Source organism: Carcharodon carcharias, chromosome 17, assembly GCF_017639515.1.
Source record: "Carcharodon carcharias isolate sCarCar2 chromosome 17, sCarCar2.pri, whole genome shotgun sequence".
Classification (NCBI taxonomy): domain Eukaryota; kingdom Metazoa; phylum Chordata; class Chondrichthyes; order Lamniformes; family Lamnidae; genus Carcharodon; species Carcharodon carcharias.
Window position 1 is genome coordinate 79,698,077 of NC_054483.1, and position 25,742 is coordinate 79,723,818.

Consider the following 25,742-nt stretch of genomic DNA (forward strand, 5'->3'; position numbering starts at 1 on the left):
GTTGGCAAGTCCCCGGGTCCCAATGGACTATATCCTAGGGTCTTAAAAGAGGTAGCCAATGCGCTGGTGTTAATTTTCCAACGCTTGCTAGATTCCAGAAAGATTCCATCAGACGGGAAAGTAGCAAATATAACCCGTCTTTTCAAGAAGGGAGGGAGGCAGAAAACAGAAAACTGTAGGCCAGTTAGCTTGACGTCTGCCATGCGAAAGTTATTAGAATCGATCATTAAGTAGGTTATAGCTGGGCACTTAAAAAAGCCAAGGCAATAGGAAAGAGACAGCATGGCTTTGTGAAAGGAAAATCATGTTTTAATCAATTTATTGGAGTTTTTTGAAGGAGTAACATGTGCAGTGGATAAAGGGGAGCCTGTAGACGTACTGTGCTTGGATTTCCAGAAGGCATTTGACAAGCTGCCACATCAAAGATTATTACAGAAAATAAATGCACATGGTGTAGGGGGTAACATATTAGCATGGATAAAAGGTTGGCTGGCTGGCAGAAAGCAGGGAGTATGCATAAATGGACCTTTTTCTGATTGGGAGGATGTGACAAGTGGTGTCCCACAGGGGTCTGTACTGGAGCCTCAACATTTTATGATTTACATCGATGACTTAAATGAGCTGAGCTAAATGTGGCAGCTAAGTTTGCAGATGACACAAAGATAGGTAAGAAAGTATGTTGTGAAGAGGACATGAGGTTCAGTGAGTTTAAAGATCTGGCAAATGGAGTTTAATGTGGGGAAATGTGAAGTTCACTTTGGCAGGAGGAACAAAAAAACAGTATTATTTAAATGGAGAACGGCTGCATAATTCTGAGGTGCAGAGGGATCTGGGTGTTCTAGTACATGAGTCACAAAAAGTTAGTATTCAGATACAGCAACTAATTAAGAAGGCTAATGAAATGCTATCCTTTATTACGAGAGGGATTGAACATAAAAGTAAGGATAGTATGCTTCAGTTATACAGGGCATTGGTGAGACCACGCCTTGAATACTGTGTGCAGTTTTGGTCTCCTTATTTAAGGGAGGATGTAAATGTGTTGGAGGCCTTCAAAAGGAGGTTTACTAGATTGATACCTGGAATGGGTGGGTTGTCTTATGAGGAAAGGTTAGACAGACTGAGCTTGTTTCCACTAGAGTTTAGAAGAGTGAGGGGTGATTTGATTGAAGAATACAAGATCCTGAACAGCCTTGACAAGGTGGACGTGGAAAGGATGTGTCCTCTTGTGGGTGAGTCCAGAACTTGGGGGCACTATTTTAAAATTAAGGGTCACCCTTTTAGGACAGAGATGGGGAGAACATTTGTCTCTCAGAGGGTTGTGCTACCTTAGAATTCTCTGTCTCAGAAGGTGGTGGAGGCGGGGTCATTGAATATTTTTAAGGTAGAGGTAGATAGATTCTTGTTAGGCAAGGGAATTAAAGGTTATAGGGGTTAGATGGGAATGTGGAAATTGAAACACAAGAAGATCAGCTATGCTCTTATTGAATGGCTGAGCAGGCTCGAGGGGCTGAATGCTCTACTCCTGTTCCTATTTCTTATGTTCTTATGTTATTAACCACTCACTTAGCTTGTCTATGTCCCTTTGCAGCCTCTTTGTATCCTCCTCATAGCTTACTCATCTACCTAGCTTTGTGTAGTCAGCAAAGTTAGATGGATTTCACCTGGTCCCTTCACCTGAGTCACTATTATAGATTATAAATAGCTAAGGCCCGAGCACATATCCTTGCAGCAGCCCACTGAAAATGATATGTTTATTTCTACCCTCTGTTTTCTGTCCTTTAACCAATTTCTTATTGATGCTACTGCATTATCCCAACTCCATGAGCCTTTAGCTTGAGCAACAACCTTTTGGTGGCACTACATCAAAGGCCTTTTGAAAATCCAAATATGCTACATCCAGGGTCCCTTTATCTAGCCTGCTAGTTACATCCTCAAAAAAATAACAAAACTTTTAAACACAATTTCCCTTTTGTAAAACCATGCCCACTCTGTCTTAATCATATTATGATTTTCTAAGTGCCCTGCTGTCACTTCCTTAATAACAGATTCCAATGTTGCTGATGGCTGATGTCAGGCTCACTGGCTTGTATTTCCCATATTCTCTCTCCTGCCTTTCTTGAATAAGTGAGAGGTTAGGAACATAAGAACATAAGAAATAGGAACAGGAGTAAACCATTCAGCCCCGCAAGCCTGCTCCGCCATTCAATAAGATCATGTCTGATCCTCCTGTGTTTCGATTTCCACATTCCCATCTAACCCTGATAACCTTTGATTCCCTTACCTAACAAGAATCCATCCAAGATAAAAGCAAAATACTGCGGATGCTGGAAGTCTAGAACAAAAACAAAAATACCTGGAAAGACTCAGCAGGTCTGACAGCATCTGCGAAGAGGGATACTGTTGATGTTTCGAGTCCGTATCCAATAAGAATCCACCTACCTCTGTCTTAAAAATATTCAATGGCTTCGCCTCCATCACCTTCTGAGACAGAGAATTCCAAAGTTGCACAACCTTCTGAGAAAAAAATTTTCTCTTCGTTTCTGTCCTAAAAGGGTGACCCCTAATTTTAAAACAGTGCCCCCTAGTTCTGGACTCACTCACAAGAGGAAACATCCTTTCGGTGTCCACCTTGTCAAGGCCGCCTTCCAATCCACTGGGACCATTCCAGAATCCATGGAATTTTAAAAGATCACAATCAGTGATCAACTTACTCTGCAGCCATCTCTTTTAGGACCCTAGGATATATGCCATTGGGCCATGGGGATTTGTTGGCTTTTACTCCTGTTAACTTCTCCACAAGTATTCATTACTAATATCAATTACTTCATGTTCCTTATTCTATCTAGACCCTTAGTTCTCTACTATTTCTGGCATATTTTTGTGAGCTCTACTGTCCAGATAAATACAAAATAGGTGTTTAACATCACTGCCATTTCCATATCCCCCATTATAATTTCTCCTGTCTCAGCCTCAAAGGTATTCACACTTGATTTTGCTATTTTCTTTCTCTTTACATACTTACAGAAGATCTTACAATTTGTTTTTATTGGAAATTTATTGTCAAATTCTATTCTCTCATTTCTATTTGTTCCTTCTTTATAATTCCTTTGCTCATCCATTTTTGGTCTCCAAAACTCTCCCAATCTTCAGTCTTACTCCTCTTCTTGGCAACATTAGATTCTTTTAATCTAATGCTATCCTTATGCTCTTTAGTTAGCCATGGATGGATCATTTTTCCCATGGAGTTTTTATTTCCCCTGCTCACTGATGGTCAGTTTGGTTTCTGCAAGAATTACACAGCTCCAGATCTCATTACAGCCTTGGCTCAAACATGGACAAAAGAATTCCGGAGGTGAGGTGAGAATTATTGTCCTTGGCATCAAGGAGCATTTGACCAGATGTAGCATCCAGGAACTCTAATAAAGCTGAAGTCTATGGGAATCAAAGGAAAATCTTTCCACTGGCTAGAGTCATACCTAGCACAAAGGAAAGTGTTTTTTGTTGTATTTGGCCAATCATCTCAGTCCCAAGAAATTGCTGCAGGAGTTCCTCAGGATAGTGTCCTATGGCCAATCATCTTCAGTTGTTTCATCATTCTCCTTCTCTCCATCAAAAGGTCAGAAACAAGAATGTTCATTGATGATTGCACAGTGTTCAGTTTCATTCCCAATCCTTGCCGCATGCAACAAGACCTGGTCAATGTTCAGACGGGGATTAATAAATAGCAAGTAACATTCATGTTACCCAAGTTCCAGGAAAAGGCCTTCTCCAACAAGAGAGAATCTAAACACCTACCCAAGACATTCAATGACATTAACTTTGTTGAACTCCCTACATCAACATCCTCAAAGTCACCATTGACCAGAAACTTTACTAGACCAGTCATATAAATACTATAAAATACAGCAGGTCAGAGGTTGGGTATTCCATGACAAGTGACTCACCTCCTGACTACCCAAAGTATACCATCACTGAAGGGCACAGGTTAGGAGTATAATGGAAAAGTCTTCATTTTACAGATGAGTGCAGCTTTAACAAAACTCACGATGTTTGACTCCACCCAGGATGAAGCATTTTGCTCGATCGGCACCTGATCACCACCTTAAAACTTCACTCCTTTCATCACCAGCACACTTTGATTGCATCTACAGGATGCACTGCAGCAACCTGCCAAGACTTCTTCAATAGCATCTAAAAAGCTGCTAACTTAACCACCTAGAAGGACAAGGTCAGCAGGTTTTTGGGAACATTACTACCTCTAAGTTTCCCTCCAAGTTACACAGCATCAATGACTTGGAATTTTATTGCCGCTCATTCATCACGTTGGATCAAAATCCTGGAACTTCCTATTTAACAGCACTGTGGGAATACCTTCGCCACACAGACTGCAGCAGTTAAAGAAGGTGGTTCACCAGCACTTTCTCAAGGTAAATTAGGGGCAGGCATTAAGTGCTGTTCTTGCCAGTGATACCCACATACCTAAAATGAATTAATAAATGGAATCTATATTAACTGAGAATTATGAAAATTTTTTCATAGTTCACCATTGTTTATCTACCCCATGTATTTAAATCTGATTTCTTAATCAACCTAATCCACTTTAGCATCATTCCTATTTAACTGGCTTTATTTAGGTTTAATACTCTAGTTTCAGACTTAAGTACGTCACTCTCAAACTCAATCTATTCTACCATATTATGATCACTCTTTTCCCAGAGGATCCCTTACTATGAGATTATTAATTAATCTTGTCTCTTACACAAGAATAGATCTAAAATAGCCTCTTCCAAAGTTGGTTTTATGTGTATAGCCAGTCTGCAGAAGATTTCAAGTTGCAGCTTAAAACTGAAACTATTGTCACATTAGAAAGGTGAGCTCATATAGCAAGCATCCAACAAAACTGAGCAGCGTGATTCATGTGTACTTAGTCACATCCACTGGAATGAAGCACAGACACTTCAGCAGCTCCTTGTGCTTTTCAAACTTCCAGCATTTCAACACCACGTTTCCACTTGCGGAAAAAGACAGTGCATCACAGACCAGAATGAAGCCATATAAAGGAGCGCCACATGGTAGCTATCAACGCCACCTTCCATCATTTTGCTAATGATTGAGAGTAAACTGATAGGCAGTAATTGGCTGGATTGAATTTGTCCTGTGGACAGGACATACCTGGGGATTTTTCACTTTGTTGGGCAGTTGTCTGTGTTCTAGCTGTACTGGAACAGATTAGTTAGAGGTGCAGCTCATTCTGGAGAACTACAGTGAGGTTTTGTTGAGGTCCATTGCCTTTACTGTATTCAGTGAACTTAGCTGTTTCTTGATATCACCTGGCTATTCCTCACAATTTCAATAAACAATCATTGTGTGCTACCTTTGCCAATCATAGCACTTGGTTAGGTTTTGATGTAATATACTTTTTTTTACTAATTATCGAAACAGTCATTTGGTAGTACAGAACTTGAGTATTGCTGAAAAAAAGGACACTTTTTGTCAAAGGTTTTCATCTTGCACTCATCGGGACAATTCACCAGAAAATGCTCATGCCAGGGGAACAACAAATTTATACTGTATAAGAAGAGAGTGCTAGTTGGTTGGCAAGTGGACTCTGATTGGTAGAGGCATTGCCATGGAGAATGTACCAGTTTATGATGACTGACAGTTAACTGCCAAGAATCGTTTGAAATTTTAACTAGGCAGCTTGAGTCTGAATAATCAAGATATTACCCTGGGGAATGAACCAGCGAATGGCTGCCACTTATTTTGTTTAGCTGAAACAGGCACAGTATGTGTACATGTTCTTTCTGTGTGCAAAGAATAGTGTCCTATGTATTAATATATGTAGCTTCCAGTGCATACAAATGTGCCACATTGCGAGCCCAACTGACAATCTTAAATTGTTTGTCAGTGTATCAAAATATTAGTTGAATTATGAGTTGAAAACAAGTATATTTGCAAGGGAATATGACTCAGTAATCACATTCTAACTCTACAATGCTAACACAGAATTTTACCTGGCATGGGACAGCCCAAAACTTCCACTCTCATGCAGATGTCACCCTCTGCGTACCAACTTCGAGGGTTTATTCTTATGTAGCGAGCAATCACTGGAGTGGGAAACTCATTAAGTACAGGAATCTCTTTCTCTTGGTTTGCTTTAAATATCTGAAAAGTAAAATTCCAATGAATAACTATATATGCAGTATTTTCAAAATCTATAACAGGCTAATGTTTCAAACTAAGGTAGATACAGACAACTGGTGATAATTTGCTCTATGTGGTGATGACCTTATTAATCCTAGACTAGGATTAGCAACTAAAAATAATTGAAAAGAGGGCATATGTTTCACGAATTTGATACAAATGGCTTCTGGGATCACAGAGAAAAATTCTACTTGACTGCTGAGGGGCTAAGCTTTCACACAGTATGAAGCATACTATATATACTTGACTCAGCAAATAATGGATAATTTTGCGTTTGTTCAACAGATACTAATGGTTAACCATTGTTACACCATTTTCCTTCCCTGGAGTAGGATTTATATCCAAAGCACTTCAAAAGTACTTGATTATAAATCTTGACTATAGGAAGCCACCAGTTCATGGGTAATTCCATAGGCATTGGCTGCATGATACTGTAGAAAGAGCTAGTAACAATGGAAAGATACAACCATGTTATTATGTCCTCCATTAAGAACGGTTTACATGATTTGAGAGCTATGATTCCAATTTTCAGCAAAAATCCACGTTGTTGCTGGAATGAATAATTAATATCTGTTATGATAATTGTTCTAGAAGGATGTAAAAAGTGGTATACCTCTGAACAAACTGACCAGCTTGACTCGAAAAATTAGTTTGAACTTATGGATATTTGGCACAAATGTTTAGTTTAACCTTTTTCTTCTGGAGTGGAGAGGACAAAAGTTAGACACTGACCTTTGCTTTACAAAGTATTTATAGGGCTGATTGTAAAAGACGATAATTAGTGCCACCGCAGGCATGTAATATTACAGTAGTGCTGGTCATATATCACTTGCACAATATCTATATTTTCTAAATGAACTGTACATGAAGGGTCACAGGTAGTCTATATAGTATTACTAAACCAATCCCCTTTATAAAATAAAAATATATTTAATCTAAAAATTGTCATTGAAACTATTCCTAGCCAGCTTTCTTCCCAGTGAACTAATACATAGCAAGCCATGTCGACACACAATTCATGCCAACTTTTTATTTTTACCATTCTGAATAAGGAAAGAAGATATCAGTGATTTATGTGTTATTTTAGGATACACACCCAAAAGTAACATTTTAGACAAAATAAAGCATCTTAGAAAGAAACATCATTTCATTTTCAATAATTTCTGAATGCATCTATTGAAGAAGACTGATAAAACTCGGAGGGGAGAAATTTGATAATACTGTGCCTGCTTTTCAGGTGCCTAAACATCTAACATGGTGGCAGTGCTATGTAATCATTTCACACCATCCACCATATTGATAAAGGAGGTAAAAGGGCATCCAGCTCCTATGTTTGAAGCAGGCATTAAGGTCTTTGTTTTTGTGAATAGGGGGCATAACAACTGTTCGAGACCCAATGCAAAACTAGGCTACATTGTTTGCACCCAACCATGGGGCTAAATGTGCATCTGGAAGATACAGGAATTCTCCCAGCTCCACTGGAATGTCAAAAACTATTGAAAACTCTGCTTGGAGCCTCTCACATGAAAACTGGCTCTAAATGCAAACTGGTCCAAATTCAGTTCCTTGTTTTACATTTATACTTTGAATGTATTAATTATCTGTGGCATCTATTATTTTAAATAGAGATTATTAAATGCAGTTTGCCTATCATTATCTATATAAATCATTACAAATATCAAGGAGCTCACCATATCATCTGATTCATTTTTGACGGTGACCCAGCTGTGGCTGTCATTGCTCAGCAGAACGCAATACGATGTCACCCAGTCACTCCTACAAGGATAAAATTGCTGGTGAATAAGATTTTGCCTTGGGATTCCTGATATTTCTTCCTTTGTCTTTCATTCCTAGAAAAGTAATTCATTTAATACTGAAGGAAAACAGCTCTTCAAATGCGTTTATGTGGCAACAATGAGCTGAAGTTTCTCATTTGAGTCGTAAGCCCAACATTGGGCTGATTCTGGGTTGCGAAGCTCGACATGTATGTGGTGGGACATCAGGTGCAATCTTTCAGAGCAGCCCAATTTTGAAGGCATCTGCTGGAGCACTGTCCAACTGGGGATGACAGGCGGCCTGAGGGCATGAGAGGGCCAATCAAGCCCGAAGTGAGGGGTGGCTGGCAAACCCAGTCTGAGTGTTTTGTGCTGCTGAGGTGAATGTCGAAGATGAGGATGGCACAAAACAGAGACCTCATACTGCAGATAGGACCTGCAGCCAATTCCTCACACCCAGCATTATATGGTGAATCCGGCTATAGGTGACAAGCAAACAATTGCAAGCAATTGCCTGCTGATGTCCTAAGGAATACCAATTTTATCCTTTCAAGTGACCACTACATATGAATCCAACCTTCTGCTCTGCTTGCGCCTCCTTTGAGTAGATGAGCTGAAGGCACAGCAATGTCCTGTGCTGCACTGGCAAAATTCTATAGCCTTCCAAATATGCCCACCAATTGCCTTCCTAATTACCTTAATTGGTTTCCTGCCACTGATAGGCAGGTTCGGCACTCTGATTCCACCTGCAGTATAAGTGCAACGAGGCGGGAACACGTTGAGGATCTGGCCTGATGCATATTTTTGCCATTTACTCACACCCTTTCTCCAAGCCTGCCCCTCAAATCTTCTAGCAAAAATATTCAAACTATGTTAACATGCAGCACTGTATGCAGAACTGGGACTATGCCTGGGCTCCCTGAACAAATACTGCATAAAAAGACATATTTGCTGCATTTAAGAAATTACTTTGCTAACAATTCACACAGAAATTGTGCATCTTGAAATTTGGAAAACAGCACATCAACATTTGACAAATTTATATGATATCCTTTTGTTATTTTACCAGAAATATTATTTAATCAATAACCGTTAAACAATCATAAACTGCTATCACAGTATAATTTCAAGGACATGATGAGTGTGCATTCCTTACAATGGTGTCACTCAAACAAGAAAATATATTTTGAATATAATTAAAATGCATTCTACCAGATAAGACTAAATTTTAATTAGTTGGCAATTGATACCTGATACCTGGTCAAGAATAGGGCTGAAAAAGGATCCACTTGTAATGTTACTGAGTTCGGTATGGCTTTTCATTCCTCCATGGTGTTACACAAGACTATTGAGCATGCACTACAAATTGCAACAATATTGAATACTGTCATTAAAGCCACTTTAACTGATATATGTCCCACTCAAAATAGATGTTCAATCTTGGGCTTTGCAACAACACCTGATCCCACTTATTGGCAGAGGTGCAATGACAAAGAACTGTCACATCATCCAAGAATCGTTCTAAGTCCAATATTTCCAGTAAGGATGGATACATGCTGCAATCAAGTTCAGCCCGCAGTGCATCTGGGAGTGATTTTAGACAGCAAACTGAAAGCTGTTGCTACATTTTTTCAACCTGTCAAGAGTTCCCCAGAACATCCTTAATGGGGCAACAATATTGCAATTTAATCATGGGAAGGTCAGGTATACAGTATGAAAGGAATGATGAAACTAAACCAGTAAACTTTTAAGTGTATGATTTGATCTATGCATAGCCAATTTGTTTGTGGTTCCAAAAGCTCCAAACACTCTGACTAAGGATTACTGTCAGCTTAATTGATGACACTGAGAAGCTTCAATCAGTTGCTGTACTTTTAATTTAATGTTATCCTTGTACTGTCAACCATGCCTTTAAAAAATGGACCATAATCTTTTGGTAGAATGGATATTTGTTATTTTCTGTGAAACAAGACATTACCTTAAGAGCCGCAATGAAACATGTCCACTGTTAATGGAGAGAGGTCACAGCCTTTACAATTTTCACCTCATGGCTCACATCACATACCATACACATCTACACATTTATCTGTCAGTACGCCCCTGATGTTTTGCCAGCATGAGCAGCTTATTCAGAAAGCTCAAGCTCCAATTTCTATCAATCCTTAGGGGCAGATGTGAACAGGAGTGAAATAGTGCGCCATGACGTCTGGTGAGTGTCCCCGCACAATCCGGTGAATGTCATTGCGCACACTCGTGATCTTTTGGTCGGCGGGTGCGCGCAAGAGGCGGCAGCACGGCCGCTGACAATTAAGAGGCCTGTTGAGGCCCTTAAGTAAATAATTAAGTTGCATTTTTTCGCTGCCCGCTCAACCATTTAGTTGATGGGCAGCGAATAGGTCAGGCGGCCTTTGCATTTTTAACGAAACCGCATCCACAGGCGGCATGAGGTTTCCAATGCTTACTAAAAAAACAATAAAACATTTTTAACATCCTTTTTCACAAGACTGAGTCACATGTGGGGACATGTTTATCTCATATATAAAAAGTTTATTTTTGTATTTAAAATTCATCACTTCCCTGTGCCTTTAGGGAGCTGTCAGTATATACTTCCCCGCGCATGCGCACACTTCAGAGCTCATGCTTCTCTCCCCGCCCCCCCACACCGGCAGTGCTGAGGCTCTTTTTTTTAAGTTCTAATAATGGCTCTATTTAATTTGAAATATTATTCATTCATTTACAATGGAATGCTGGTGCAACACAGGGTAGGGTTCAAACGTTATATCCAATCAGGCCTCTTCGGCCAATGTAAAATCAGATCACAATTTCTGTGGCCACAGGCATGTTCCTTAGGGCATCATTTACAGTTATTCATTTGTAACTCCCAGCCTTAAATGATGCCACAAGACCCTTGAAGCTTTCAACAGCCACTGGGGTTTCTCCAGGAGTTGAAGGAGTGAGCTCCGCCTGAGCATATTTCCAGAAGGTAGCCAGATGCGGTTTAGAGTAATTAGCAGCAGCCAGGGCAAGCTTGGGGCCACCGGTCACCACTTTCAGCATAAACTGCTGCGCCAGCGCGCCTTTCACAGCGGCTGGCTGTTAATTAGCCAGTCAGGGTGAAATCGTGGGCGCAGCCTGATCATGGGCAGCATTCGGTTTCATGGCTGTTCCCAGGCCCACCCGACGAGTAGAAAATCCTCCCCCAGGTCTGTTGAGTTCATCCCACACTCCTGCTGAATTGCAGGCCCAGACCCATTTTTATCCCAATGTGCTGGGGGTAAAAAGCAAGAAAGCTACTGTGTCTAGTTGAAGAGGCAAAAAGTGCTCTGTGAACAGGGATGTTTTGATGGAAACAGTGCCTCTGCAAAATGTGGAAAGAAGTTGGAGAGGATGGATGCTTCTTTTAAGCAGGAAAAAGTATTGCTAAATGGAGGGAAGCGGTGAGGAAAATGAGTTAAGAGAATGGACGATCAAAGCAAAATATTGCAGATGTTGGATATCTAAATTAAAACGGAAGTGCTGGAAAAACTCAATAGGTCTGGAAGCATCTGTGGAAATTGAAACAGAGCTAACGATTAGCCCAATGTGACTCTTCTTCAGTACGGGTATTATATAAGAGAATGAATGGCCTGGCTGAATTATAGATAATACAAATGGTGTTTATTTTTTGTTTTTATGATTAAAAATAGATAAATCATGAAGTAAGAAAATAAACATATTGCATGACTTTTATGTAACACCTTAAAGGTTTATGGGTAAGATGGTTCTGGGCCCCCAAAATGCACTTGCCATTGACCATGAGAGTTGGAAGAATTTAGAAAATCTTTTCTCAACACTTCTGTTGTGAGCTGCCTGCCTTTACCTGCCGCCACCTCCAACAAGGTCTGATTTCAATACTGTCTGCCTAATAAACTCCGATTGTTAGGTAAAGTTATGAAATTTAAGTTTATTAGTTAAATTGATTGGCAAATTTAAGTATAAGACCCTACAGCATGGATGAATGTGATAAATGCAAAGTACCTAGAAGGAATCAGTATATATTCAGCAGGCATTTACTGATATCTGGCTCAATTTGTTTATAAAATTTGACCGAATACTATTAAGCACCTCGTTGATTGCTTTGCTCAATTCCTCAGGAGTATTAAAGCATTCAATTTATCCTATCAGGATCAGAAGCCATTTTATTTATATGCTGGGTAATTGATAGAAGTGATGCCTTTGATTCTAATTTATATCATTAACTATAATAAACTCAAAAAATACCCAACCCCGCTAGTTATTTTAGTAATAAATACCCTGGTTATTATTTGCTTGACTAGAGCAAATCAGTGTAGATTTCATGTTTATTTGGGATCCATTTTGAATATTGGGTGATTGACTGCACTCAAAAGAAAGAAATGGATCTCCACCCATCCACTGATCACACTCTTATGCAGCATATGATCTCACCCACCACGACTCTCATTTCACTTTCAACTTAGCAAGCATGGTCTGATTTCACTGCATTATGAACTCCCCATCTTTTAGCCTCCCCTGTTCACCCATTTCCTCTACCCCATTGCAGTTGACCTCCCCAGCATCATCTGCCACGTCCCCTCTATTAGCTACCAGCCACAACCCTTTACCTTCGAGAATGTCCAGGTGAACGTGCACATTCCTTATCTTCCTGAAAATCCCACCCACATTCACTTTCACCTCCCTGACCTCCACCTTCCCACCACCAAGGTCCATATCTGCCTCCGGGTTCCCACCAACCACCCTCGCTGTCCTGTCTATCACTACCATTGAACCCTTACCCTCCCACCCTACCGCCTCATTCTGCCCTCAGTCATTCTCACCCTTCCTCCATGCCACGCACACCCTCAATTCACTCCCCAGGAGACAGACATGGACCTATCCGATCCTTCCCATGCACGCTCACCTGCACATTCCCCCTCTGCACCCTTTCCCCTCTTTGCACCCCTTAACCCCCAGAACCCCTTCCCGACTTCGCACTCCTTCCCCCCAGAACCCCTTTCCTTCCAGGACACCTTCCTCCCCGAGCCCTCCCACCCACCGCCAGCCCGCTTAGTCCCTGACCCTTCCTGACTCCTTCCTCCATCCTTACCTCTTCTGCCACCCTTTGTCCCTCCCCTTGCCCAACTCCTTTCTCCACCCTTACCTCTTCCTCCAGCCTGATCGCTTCCTACAGCCTTATTCCTATCCCCTTCCTGACTCCTTCCTCCACCCTTACTTCTTCCTCCACCCTTACTCCCTCCCCTCCCTGCACCCTTTCCTCCCCCTGGAAACCCTCCCCTCTCTGCACCCCTTCCTCCACTCGGCCTCCTTCCCTTTTCTGCAGCCCTTCCTCCCCCTGGACACCCTCCCTTCTCCCTTCTCTGCACTCCTTCCCTTGCACCTTCCACCCCCTTACACCTGCCTCCCCAATTACCCCATCCTTCTCCCAGCCCTCCCTCCCCTCCAACCTCCTTCTCCAACCCCACCGCATCCTAACACCTTCAATACCCCTCTCCCAACCTCACCCCACCTCGGACACCTCTTCCTCTCCCAATCGATCCTAGCCCTTCCTCTCCCACCCCCTCGACCATCTTCCGTTGTGAGCATCCACAGTGACTTCCAAATTCCATGAGCTGCTTCACAGCAGAGCCACGTCCATGAGAATCCACCCAGCATGCCATGGACATTCCCCTAGTGTGCTGCTGCTGTCGGGCTCCAGCATCTCCAGCTCCTCAGATGTCCGCAATGTGAGCAAAGCCCTGGCGGACTTCTGCACATCACAGTTGTCAAGACAGGTTCCATGCCAGTATGATTTCCCATTGATGTGGACGGACGATCCAGCGGGAGAGATGGGGGCGCGTGGGGGCGCGTGGGGGTTGGGGGTGGGGGGGGGGGGGGGGGGGTGGTGGGGGGGGTTGGGGGACGATTCTGACAATCAGGCCTAATAATGATACACTGATGTATTACACTGAGGTTACCAATAGCAGAGATTCTGGCTCATGGACAATCATAAACTGGTTTCCCGCCGTTATGAAGCCGATCGCGCCATATTGTCCACTCACGTCACTGAACACACCCAACCCCAGCGGGCATGGAAAATCCCAGCCAAACAGTCTGGTTTAGCCTCATGCAGTGACCAGGGAGATCAATGGAGTTGACAACTAGGGCATGAAGTGTCTGCTCACAAACTGCTCCTGGACTCATGTGTGCTCTGCAACTGTCCCTGTTGTTCACACTGTCACTGTGATGTCCTCTAACCCCATTCTTGCCCCAGGAGGGGCAGCCACATTACCACTCCAGCTTGGTAGGCAATGGCAGTGGTGGTCAGTGCCAATGTTGCACAGAAGAGGTTGGCCAGCCAATGCAGATAGACGATGAATGATCTCATCCATGCAGCCAGGGTATGGCAACCATCTCATCACTCCAAACTCACACACTCAAGTCCTTCACACATTCACTGGCATCTCACTCACTGCCAGTTCACGCGACATCACCACTCATTCTCACACACATACCCTCACATGTCCATCTGGCCTCATCTCCTCTGGACGCTGTCTCCTCAGCACTCACCATCTTGAGACTACTTGCACAGTTCAACATGTGCCCCCACACACACTCTGGGATGCCCTTCTTTCCCCAGTACAGCTCTCGTCCTGCAGCCTCTTCCCTTGCCTGAGGCCACTTTACCACCCCCCCCCCCCCCCCCCCCCCCCCCTCTGCCAAGCAAGACCTTGCCCTGCAGCTGCTGAAAAGCCATCCATATATGGCTAATCTGGTAGGTAGAGACATACCCGTGAGCCCCCATAAAAGTGATGTGATGCTGTCTGTGAAGCCTGGGGCTGATGGCTGTAAGTGCTGACCGAAGTAAGGTAGGCAAACAAACCTCGAAGGCCCGGGAGAAGCGCAGCCCACCAAGTGCATACCCTAAATATGCTGTTGTGAAACTCGTCAATGGGAAAGGCAGATGATCTAGTAGGGTGGGGGGATGAGTCCAGCAGGCTGGTCTCATAATGATATGCTGATGTATTACAATGAGGTTCCCAACGTCCATTGGTGGGGAACACGGCCTGCTATCGGTGGGCTGAATGATAATTGCAAACTGGTTTCACGACATCATGAAACCAATATTGTCTGCTCATGCCACTGAGCACACCTGACGCCAGCGGGCATGGAAAATCCTGGTCTCTGTATATGAATCGCTCCAATTAAGCTTATCTGCCTACCACAGCATTGAAACTGTGCTAATCAAAGTCACAAATTGCATCATCTGTCACTGTGAGAATGGCCATTATCACTTCTCACTTTCCCCATCCTTCTTGATCTTTGTGGAGCATCTGGCACAGTTTACAGTTGACCCAACCATCCTCTCCCCATATCTCTCATTGTCCAACTGAAAGGCCTTGCATTCACTTGGTTCCACACATGCTACTTTAACTATACCAATTGCTTCCATGCCTTTGTGATCTTGACTACTCCTTGGCTGGCCACCCTTCATACACCTTAGCTCATCCAAAACCCATTTACCCTTTGCTTAGCAACACCACATTGTCTGTTGTTTATCCATATAGTCTTATTTAAAATTCTCGCCTGCATGTTCTCTTAATGGCCTCACCCTTTCCTATCTTTGTAATTTCCTCAAGGCCTGCAACCCTCTGAAAACTTCAGGTTCCTGCAACTCTTTTTTTATCTCCTGCTCCCTTCGCCCAACTATTGCTGTCAGTGTCTTCAGTCATCTCAACACTGAGTTCCGGAATTCACTCCCTCTCTGCCCATACACCCTGCTCCTTCTTTAAGGCTCTCTTTAAACCTACAGCTTTTAGTTACCCTTTCCAGTATCTCCTTTAGTTCAGTGTCAAATTTGCTTGATTATGCTTCCCTGATGAACATTAGGATGTTTCTTTGTACATTAAAGGTGAGATGTAAATGCAATGTAATTTTGTTTCATTGTAAAAGCATCTACCAAAGTGCTCTTAAAGATTAGAAGAAGCCTTTAGATATTGATGAAATAGTGTTTCAGAACCAACATAAAATGTATTTTAAATAAAAATATTTGACCTGAAATGATACCTTTTTACTACTAAGGCAGGTAAAGTGCTTTTTTGATGGAGTGAAAAATAATTATCTTAATAACACTGTTAGAGACGATACGCTACTAAACTGACTACATCTGAAGCGACTGCAGCATTCTAAAAAAAGATTTCTTAGCAATTACAAGCCAACCTACACTAAGGAAAATTTTACCTTAACATTTTTTGAAATATTGAAGGAAGAAGTTTTTTCACTGTAATTACGATAGTTAAACCTTTTAAAGACAGATGCAGTACCAGGGATGAGACTATTTGGACAACTAAAGTTAAGAAGTAACCTTCATTGCAGCTTTAAAAATTAAGTTCACTCATACCTTCTGGTACAGTCTGCATACTTCAGCCTCTGAGACCACACCTAGCAGATGGGTTTTCACACTATTACTTTAATTTCTTATTTGACCTTCTGTGAATGCATTGGTTAACGCAATAACTGTTTTTCCATCTTCTACCCACTTACGTAAGTTACATCTAAACAACTAGCATTCCCTTCATTGTTAGTGTCAGTGGAGATTAAGGAATGGAGTTTTTCCTTAGCAAGTTTTGGAGGAGGGAGCACAGGGTGCAAAGGTTGGAGTACGTGTCCACTGTCAGAAATTTCTGGCTCAAGGTATTCTAACTCCCAGGCCTCACCCAGATGCTGACAGTCAGTTGCTCACCTAAAAGGGGCAGAAAGTGACAGTCGGCCAGGTGAGAGGGGGCGATCAAACAGTCCAGAGATGTCTTTGCATACTGAAAGTCTGTCACTCCTGGCTCCACAAAGAAATGTTTTACACTTACCATGGGCAGTCCCCTTCTGGCCTGCATTATTGCTCCTGGAATAGGAGTGCAGAGTCAGGAAAATTCCGGGCTCCGCAAATCTGATCTGGGAGTAAGTGGCCCAGAAGGTTGGTTTTTCAGTCTGGTTGGGGTTGGGAGGAGGGCGCGATGATGGATGAATGTTGGGAATCATGGTGGGCGACCCCGGAACGAGTGCAGAATGTGTGAAGGCAGACTGGGCGGAAGGCTTGCCTCGGTGCAACGGCACTGTGTCAAAGTTTTAAAAAGAAAAGAAGGTAACATAAAATAGCTCTCCAACCCTCACCCCCCCCACTCGCTCACCACCCCCCCCCCCCCCCACACACACTCCTCAAGCTCCATCCAAGCCAACCCATGCCTCCTCATGGCCCCACCTGCCTCCCATGACCCCTCATACTGTCCATGCCAACCCATGTCCTCACACATACCCCAAGACCCTTTATAGCCCCTATGCCAACTTATTGCCAACCAATGCTTCCACCCTTTTCCCTTATAGTTACCATGCCAATTCACCCAGTATTCACCCTGGGCAGAGCTCAAGGCCCATGCTGAAATAAGATAAAATTATTAAGTGTCTATTGAAGAATTCACTATTTAAATAAATACTCTCACTGATAAAAAAAAACACAGTAACTGCATTTAACTTCCTTTAATCCCTTACAAGATCCAACAGTGGAATTCATAGTCCCACTTCAAAGAATTTACAGCCACTTGGAGTGTCAATCGCCCAGTGAAATGACAGGCACCCCACTCTGATAATGAAAAGCTGTGAAATCAGTCATGCATCATCAATCATATAATGTTAGTCCTTAGACTTTAGTCAACAGACAGGGTGAAATAGCAAGCACTGATTTTTTTCACACTATAGCCAGTTTCTTTTTCAAATCTTTAAAGGGCAGGAGTTTTAAACACCTTGACAGCTTGAATGCTCCTTTTGACAGATACTTTTGACAGCTCCTTTTGATAGTTCCAATGAGCTTGACAGTTCCAATGAGTTTAAGCACTTTTTACTCACATTCACGCCTACCTTTAACAACCCCAAAGAGCACCTTATGTCTCCCAAAGGGCACCTGAACATTCCCTTAAGGCACCTGACCTCCCCAAAGGGAACCTTATCTTTTGAAAAGGGCACCTTACCTCACTTAAAAGGCACCTGACCTCCTTTAAAAGTGTCCTTAGACCATACCCAAAAGGGTACCTTACCTCCCCAAAGAACTTTGGCAGCTTTAGGCCTTCTCCAGTGAGGTTTCAAGTGCACAAGTCGTGTTTTGGATATCCCACCAGTGACAATCAGCTCAGCCTGAGGCAGCTACCTCTTAACATTTATAGCTGTCTCCATGAACCACAGATGTGTACATTAGTACCCACCCCCAATTCCCCCCACCCCATCAAAAATATTAGATGCTGTGTTAGGAGGTGTACTTCCGGATTTGGGTCTCTGCAATGGAGAAGCTCTGTGTCTTTACAAAAATTCAGACCTCTGTCCAAAACCAGCTGCAGACCTGTTTCAGCTTTCTTCTCTGCTCAAGCACTGGTTAAAATACCATTGTGATCCTATTGCAGTCACTGGAGCATTGTTACACAGCCATCTTTCCATCAATTGAATAGACCGAATATCAGGCAGGCTCTATAAAATGTGTGCTATCATCCCCCAAATTGCTGTCCAGGCAATGAAGATGAAAATCTACAACTGTATTTCTAAAGTACTGGAAAATGAATTAGAAAGCGGGAGAAGAAATATAAATTGAGTAGAGGCCATACCTCCAAACCATCCCTATCCCTAGAAAATAAATTTACTCCATCATTGCTCGCAGCCCCTGTAAGAAATGTCTAATTTTGGGGATTGTAAGAATACGCCTTTGTGTGTATTTATTTCTCACTGTAATATAAATTATGGAATATTGTATATGTTTACAGTTTGAATTATGACAAGCCTCGTCTTACTGCACCTCATGTGTCTTCACAAGTCGTAGGCAATGTTTTTGAGCTTCAGCTTTCTCAAAATGGGCCACAGTGCAAATGAGATCATTGAAAAACTGGCAAAGATTCTGGAATCCCATGTAATGAAAGCAGCATTCAACTTATTCAGCCATTATAAAGCTGTGCCATTGATCGGAGGCCTACATGCGATTCATGTTGAGTTACAAGCTTTTTTTTTGCATACCATTAGCAAACATGTACAATTTTCTTTCCAAAGATAATTCCATATAATAGGCACCAGATAAATTTTAATACCAAGCTTGGGTTCCAGAAGCCCGAATATATTCAATGGAAGTGAAGGCTTAAGGAAAAATGGAGTTCGACAGTTTGGAGAAATGAAAAGAATTAATTGAAATTATGATATTGAGGAATCGGTCCAGCTTTCAAATATGTGCAGACGGAAGAATGGAAGAATGTGCAAGATCATGCATTTTTGCAAGGTTGCAATGAAGAGTGAGAAATCAGGGAAATGACACAAGCCACTCTCATATCCAGACCAAAAACTTCCTCAGACATTCGAGCAAAGTACCAAGGGTGGAAAGCTCCTTAAATTGATGCTATTGTGCATTCTTAATAGTACAGGGTCATTCCGATCGCTGCAAGAAAAACTTTTATAGGAATTCTCCTGTCCTGCTCCATCACGGCCAAGCCCTGGATGAGAAATTCAGTTGCAGCCCTGTCTCCAAAGAGATCGTGCTATATTCCCTGTGGCTTGAGTCTTTCAAAATTATTTACTTGCAGCCCTCATTTCATTAGTGCAGCTTCCCTTTTAATAGGGACTGTACCTTTGCAATGGGGAGGTTACCTGCACCAGGTGTTAACAGCCTAACTCTACACAGTCCCCTGGTCAGACCAGAGGCTGGCAACAGTGCTACAGGGAGGACAGCAGTGCAGAATATGCCCATCCACACACTAAAATCACATTAATGAGGTGGAGATATCAAATTGACTTGCTTCCCACCTCCACAGGAATCAGTGTGGACAAGCCCCAAATCGTGACCCCCACATTCAGAAGTGGTGCAAGCCCAATTTCTAACACCTTGAGTCTGACCTAACCCGATACTGAGCTCTAAGGAATCCACAGCATTTCTAAAGCAAAGTTCCACGCTAATTTAAATCTAAAAATTTTTTATCCAGGCTCGAAAGTCAAATTCCTAGTCTTTGCCAGACTTAAGTTCATCAATGCTTTTAAACTAAATTATTGAAAAAAATAATTTTTATGAGGACTCAGTGAATGTGTGATGTCACCCTAGGTGGGGTCACTTTGTGGCACATGTCATATTTTATATTACCAATCATAATCATATTACCAAATATAGGCTAAATGGTTCCTCACTTTAAGAACAGTTTAAAGGCGGGGCACAGGCCTCCCACCTACCCTCCCAGCCCGGGATGCTGATAAGAATTAAACAAGGCTCTGCTGAGATAAAGTGGCCCCTGCGGCATTGCTTGAAGAAGCGCTATGTGAACAAGTTTCTCCCCCTCTTATTATAAATTAAGAATTGATTGATATTAGCCAGGGACCTGAGAGCTAAAGGAGAATCTATCCTAACAGCTACAAATCCTGGTAATATGTTTCTGTTCAAAATGTTTCAACAGTTGGGCTAGGTCAGTGAACTGTTCATTGCATTGAAAATCATGAAAATAAAATGCAGTAACACATGAAATTACCACACATATCACTCTGAGTTCGAAACTATAACTCCTTTCTATGATAGCAAGTGAGCATGTAATAGAAGATAACTAAATGACTGGACATGACAATCAGTTATAAGCAACCAAGTTGCCAGTGATATTATCAATTGTTTGTACCTCTTAACCTTAGGCAAGCACAATCCTTCACCAGTTCTGTAAAGATCAACCAACAAATTAATAAGACTAAGGAGCAAAATCTAGAATTTATTGGTGTCACTGGGGTGAGACCAATAGGCCAGAAATATGTTATTGACTGTGGTAAAGAATTAATCTCTTGTAGAATGATGTCCTTTCTAAATTTGTTAATGAGATGTGGACGTCACTGTCTAGGCCAGCATTTATTGCCCATCCCTAACTGCCCTTGAGAAGGCTGTGGTGAGCTGCCACCAATGACAGGAATCAATCTATTACTGAATATGTTGCTTGGAAGCCACAGCTCTTATTAAAGTGCATAGGTGGCCAACATGAGTCAACCTCTTTTCAGAAGATCCATGCCAATGTTACGACCAAGATGGGAGGAGTGTGTGAATTATCAAGCCCCACTACGCCCCAGGCCGTTTCATTAATTTAAGTGTTTAATTTTCTCACTGAAATGGCCACTTGTGTAGCTATACCTCTAGTACCCAAAAGGAAACAGACTCTGACCAGGTTTCTTTCAAACTCAGAACGATTATTTTAAAACAAAAATTCTCTTAACAAGTTGCAAGTACTGGTTAACATACAATTGTATTCAGGAAGTATAACTATCTATCTCTTCCTAAAGAATTCCCCCAGCACACATACACAGGCGCACACATAGACAAGCAAAGGACAACTATAACAAGTAAAAACTAAGATTAGGTGAAAGCGTGGATTCGCCGATCAACGATCTATACAAGATGGCAGAAAATTGCAACTACGGAAAATGAAAGATGAATTGATTTGTGATTGTATAGTAGTTGGGTCCTAAACAATCTCTATAAGATCTCTTGCAAACCGAGAGGAGATCTAACTTTAATTAAGGCAGTACAAATCGTGAGGCAAACTGAACTCAGAAAGCAAAAGAGAGCGTTTGTTCATTGGAAATGTGAAGTCCCCTGGAAATGAATGAGTGAGGCCATTCATTGTGCAGGCCAGAAGATGGAAAGCACTCCAAAACAGAAGCCCGTGAAAACGCAGAAATGCGTGCTAACCACCATCATGAAATGCTCTCGGCGTGGTGGGAAAAACCTGCACAAGCGAGGAGAATGCCCCGCAGGGGAGCAGAGTGCCACAACTGTGGGGAGCTAGGACATTTTAAACTTTTCTGCCAATCTAAAATACAGGGAGCCCACAAAAACAACCAAAAAATTTTAAGGCCAAGCCACATACAAGAAGAGGAAGAACCACAGAAAAAGGAATTAACTTCCCTAGGAGAAGTATATGAAATAGAAAATAAATATTAGAGCATTAAGCTTGAAGCAGATAGACACCCCACAGTTTAAAAAGTAGACAGAGGGGCAGGTGTTTCATTCTTATCTGACGAAGTAAAGCGGTTTAAGCACATCATGTAACAGCCATCATCTATCCAGTTACAAGGTGCCAGCGGGGCTATAATGAAAGTCATAGGACAACACCTGGCAGAATTAAAATACAAAGGCAGAGAAATCATTGAAGATCTTTACCTCATACAGAACCAAGAATCATTGTGCTTAAGCAGGGAGGCATGCTTACAATTGAAGCTGATCTATAAAGTTGATGAAGTTGCCAATGAGCAGTACAGAAACACATTCAGGAATCAATTTCCAAGATTATTTATAGGCTTGGAAAAACTGAAGACCAAATAACATTTTACCCTATGAGGTGATGCTAAACTAACTTGCTTCTTCCTACCAAGGAAGGTCCCTCACCCACTCTTCGACAAAGTCAAGGGTGAAATTGAGCACATGCTGCCGCAGGGAATTATCTCTCCAGTAACCATACCTACAAAGTGGTTTTCTTGAATGGTCACAGTCTCAAAGCCAAATGGCTCAATTAGAATCTGCATGGACTTGTCTCAACTAAACAGCTCAGTGGAATGTGAGATCCACCCAATGGCATCAATGGATAAGAGTCTTGACAAACTAGCTAAAATTATCCTATTCACCAAATTAAACGCAAACAGCGGCTTTTGGCAGTCACTCTGGACAAAGAATAGAGATGCAGAACATATTTATAATGCCATTTGGCTGTTATTGCTTTAACAGATTACCATTTGGGATTGTGTCTGCTTCAGAAATATTCCAGAGAACAATGTCTCAGACCCTAGAAGGCATGGAAGGAGTAACATGGCATATGGACAACATATGGCTCCACAAGGGAACAGCATGGCCTTAGAGTGAGAGCAGTCCTAAAGGTTCTATAGGATGAAAATTTGATATTGAATGAAAAATGCAAATTTTCAAAACCTATGATTAAATTTTTGGGGCATGTCTTGCAAGCCTCAGGAATAACAGCTGACCAATAGAAAACAAAAGTGATTAGAGAGTTTCCCCAACTCAGGAACATCACAGAGCTACAAATATTCCTAGGAATGGTCAACCAAGTAGGCAAGTACTAAATTTGCCAGAAACCAACAAGCTGCTGAGATAGCTGTTGAGACATGCTCAACAGTGGTGCTGGAATGTGGACCAGCAAAATGCTTTTGAGAAGATCAAAAATCTTATTTCTCCTGAAATTTCAGCACACTACAATCCAGAACTATTGACCATTATTGCAGCAAATGCATCATCTATAGGTCTGGGTACAGTTTTATTCCAAGAACAAAGAGATGGTAAATGTAGACCAGTTTATTATGCCTCAAGATCACTCACAGACACAGAAAAAACATCTGCTACAATTGAAAAGGAAGTGTTGGGAGCAACATTGGGTACAAGGAGTTCTCAGTTCAATGGAATTGCGGTTTAAAATTGAAACCGACCATAAGTTATTAGTCACTGTTCTGGACATGAAGGAAATTGCGAAGATTCAACGCTTCAGGCTGAGGCTAATGAGCATAATTCAGTAACTGAGTACATTCAAGGGAAGTGCCAGGTGACAGCAGGTACACCATCAAGAATACCAGTTAAAAGGAATCAAAATAGAGGATTTGAATTTCATCAAGGAGGTGGAAGTGTATCCATCACTCACTACCACATAACTACTGGCTACTGCAAAGAAGTTGCAGGAGGTAAAATAAACACAACAGGAAGATGATGAATATGTCCAGATAAAGGAATGCTGTCTGGAAGGATGGCCAGACTATACTCCTAACAATCCAGTACTATGGCAATACTTCAAACAGAGAAAGCACCTTACAATCTGTTACAGAGTTGATCTTCAGACAACTTTTCTTAATGGAAACATTTAACTTTATTTACAAGACTGCAGCAGCAACTACACGTGTGCAACAAACTCCATAACTAAAGAAGAACTCTCTTGTAGAGGTTCCCCGCGCTGCTAACCATTGGGTTACACAGATCATGACCAGGATTTTGCCCTCATTGGGCGGCTTGGCGGGATTGGACAGGAACGGTTGGGAAGCCAATTGCTGCCCATGATCGGGGTTCGACCATGATTTCACACTGGCAGGCCAATTAATGCCCACCCAGCATGAAACGTGTGCTGCAGCACTGCCTGTATGGGATGAGGGAGGAGGGCAAGCAGGGAACTTTGTGCATGTGTGTGGGTGTGTGCAGGAAAAGCTCCCTGAGTCAGAGAGTTTAAGAATTAAAAATAAAGATTTTAAATTGTTAAAAAACATGTCCCCTCATGTGACACAGTCACATGAGCTTGGACATATTATCAATGAAATGTTTAAATTTTTATTTAATTTTTATTTGCTGCTGGAGACCTCATCCCACCTGTGAATGAGGTTTCCTAAAAAATCCAAAGGCCGCTTGGCCTTTACACCTGGCCGCCAATCATAAGGTTGGACGGGCAGCGAAAAATTTAATTCAATTGGGAATTTAATGGCCTCAATAGGCCTGTTAATTGTCAACAGGTGCACTGCCAACTCTCATGTGTGCCCGCTGACCGAAATATCGCAAGATTACGTGATGATGTTGGGATGCTCGACCAATGTCATCGCGTGTCATTTTGCACTCGTTCGGGTTGGGCACGTGCCTGCCCAACGAGCTAATAATTCTGGCCTATGTGATCTTACAATACAGGATTATTCTTAAAGCTACAGTCCAACATTTCCCAACACTATAATTTCCACATTCCTCCGCCTTTAACTTTTCTGTACATTTTGTTTCTACAAGGATATTTATCTCATGCCATTACAATATTTACACAGGCCATGAAATTACAAGTTCAGTCTTTCAGGTGGTTTCCTGATCCGTGTGGAAAGACGTAGCTCCATGACTTCATATTATTTTGTAAGAAACACATTCTCTGGAATCGCATTCACATCGGGTACCTCATTAGGCACCACTCTGACAGAGACATCGGGCATGTCCATCCCTGGCTGTGCAATCTCAACAGGAACCACTGACTCAGCAACAGTTATAGGTGGAACATCATTTTGTTGGGGCATCTCTCTTTTTCTTAAATGATCAACATGCTTATGGGTGATCTGGCCCTCCACTTCCACGTGGTGTGACAATGGTCTGATCACAGAACTCACTTTGCCTGGTAACCACTTCGGTCCTCCACTGAATTCTTTACATATACTGCTTCTCTGACAGTAAATTGTCGCTCACGACTATGCAAATCATGAGTTTCTTTTGGTTCCCTTGGCTTTCTCCGCCTTCCCCTTCAAATTGGGAAGTATTAGGCTTAATCTTGTGTGAAGACAGCGCCTCTTCAGTAATTCTGTAGGTGTTGCTCCTGTCGTAGTGTGTGGGGGGTCATTCTCTAGTGAAATAAAAAATGAGCAAGTTTGGTCTCCAACGAATCACCTGTTAACTTTTTCATTCCCACCTTGAAAGTTTGTACTGCCCTTTCCGCCAGGCTGTTTGATGACTGATGGTAGGGTGCAGTCTTCACGTGGTTAATACTGTTGAGGCTGATAAATCGTTGGAACTTAGCACTCGTAACTACAGTACCATTAACTGAGATGATTACCTCTGGCAATCCATGGATGGTGAAGCTCTGGTGTAGTTTTTCTATAGTAGCACCTGACATTGGTGACTTTACCTCATAAGTGTCTAACCACTTTGAATGAGCATCTATAATCAATAAAAACATGGTTCCAAGGAAAGAACCTACGTAATCAATGTGCAATTGCACC

The 25,742-nt window shown here is 42.1% G+C and overlaps 1 protein-coding gene across 1 annotated transcript in view; it reads right to left on the reverse strand.

The window, feature by feature from the left end:
* Positions 1-25,742, reverse strand: part of LOC121289858 (inactive carboxypeptidase-like protein X2) — a 226,852-nt gene that overhangs the window by 105,077 nt on the left and 96,033 nt on the right. The window contains exons 5-6 of the mRNA XM_041209764.1: positions 7,896-7,980; positions 6,015-6,165 (exon numbers count right to left, since the gene is read on the reverse strand). Coding sequence (XP_041065698.1) covers positions 6,015-6,165; positions 7,896-7,980 — 236 coding nt within the window. The remainder of the gene's footprint in view (positions 1-6,014; positions 6,166-7,895; positions 7,981-25,742) is intronic.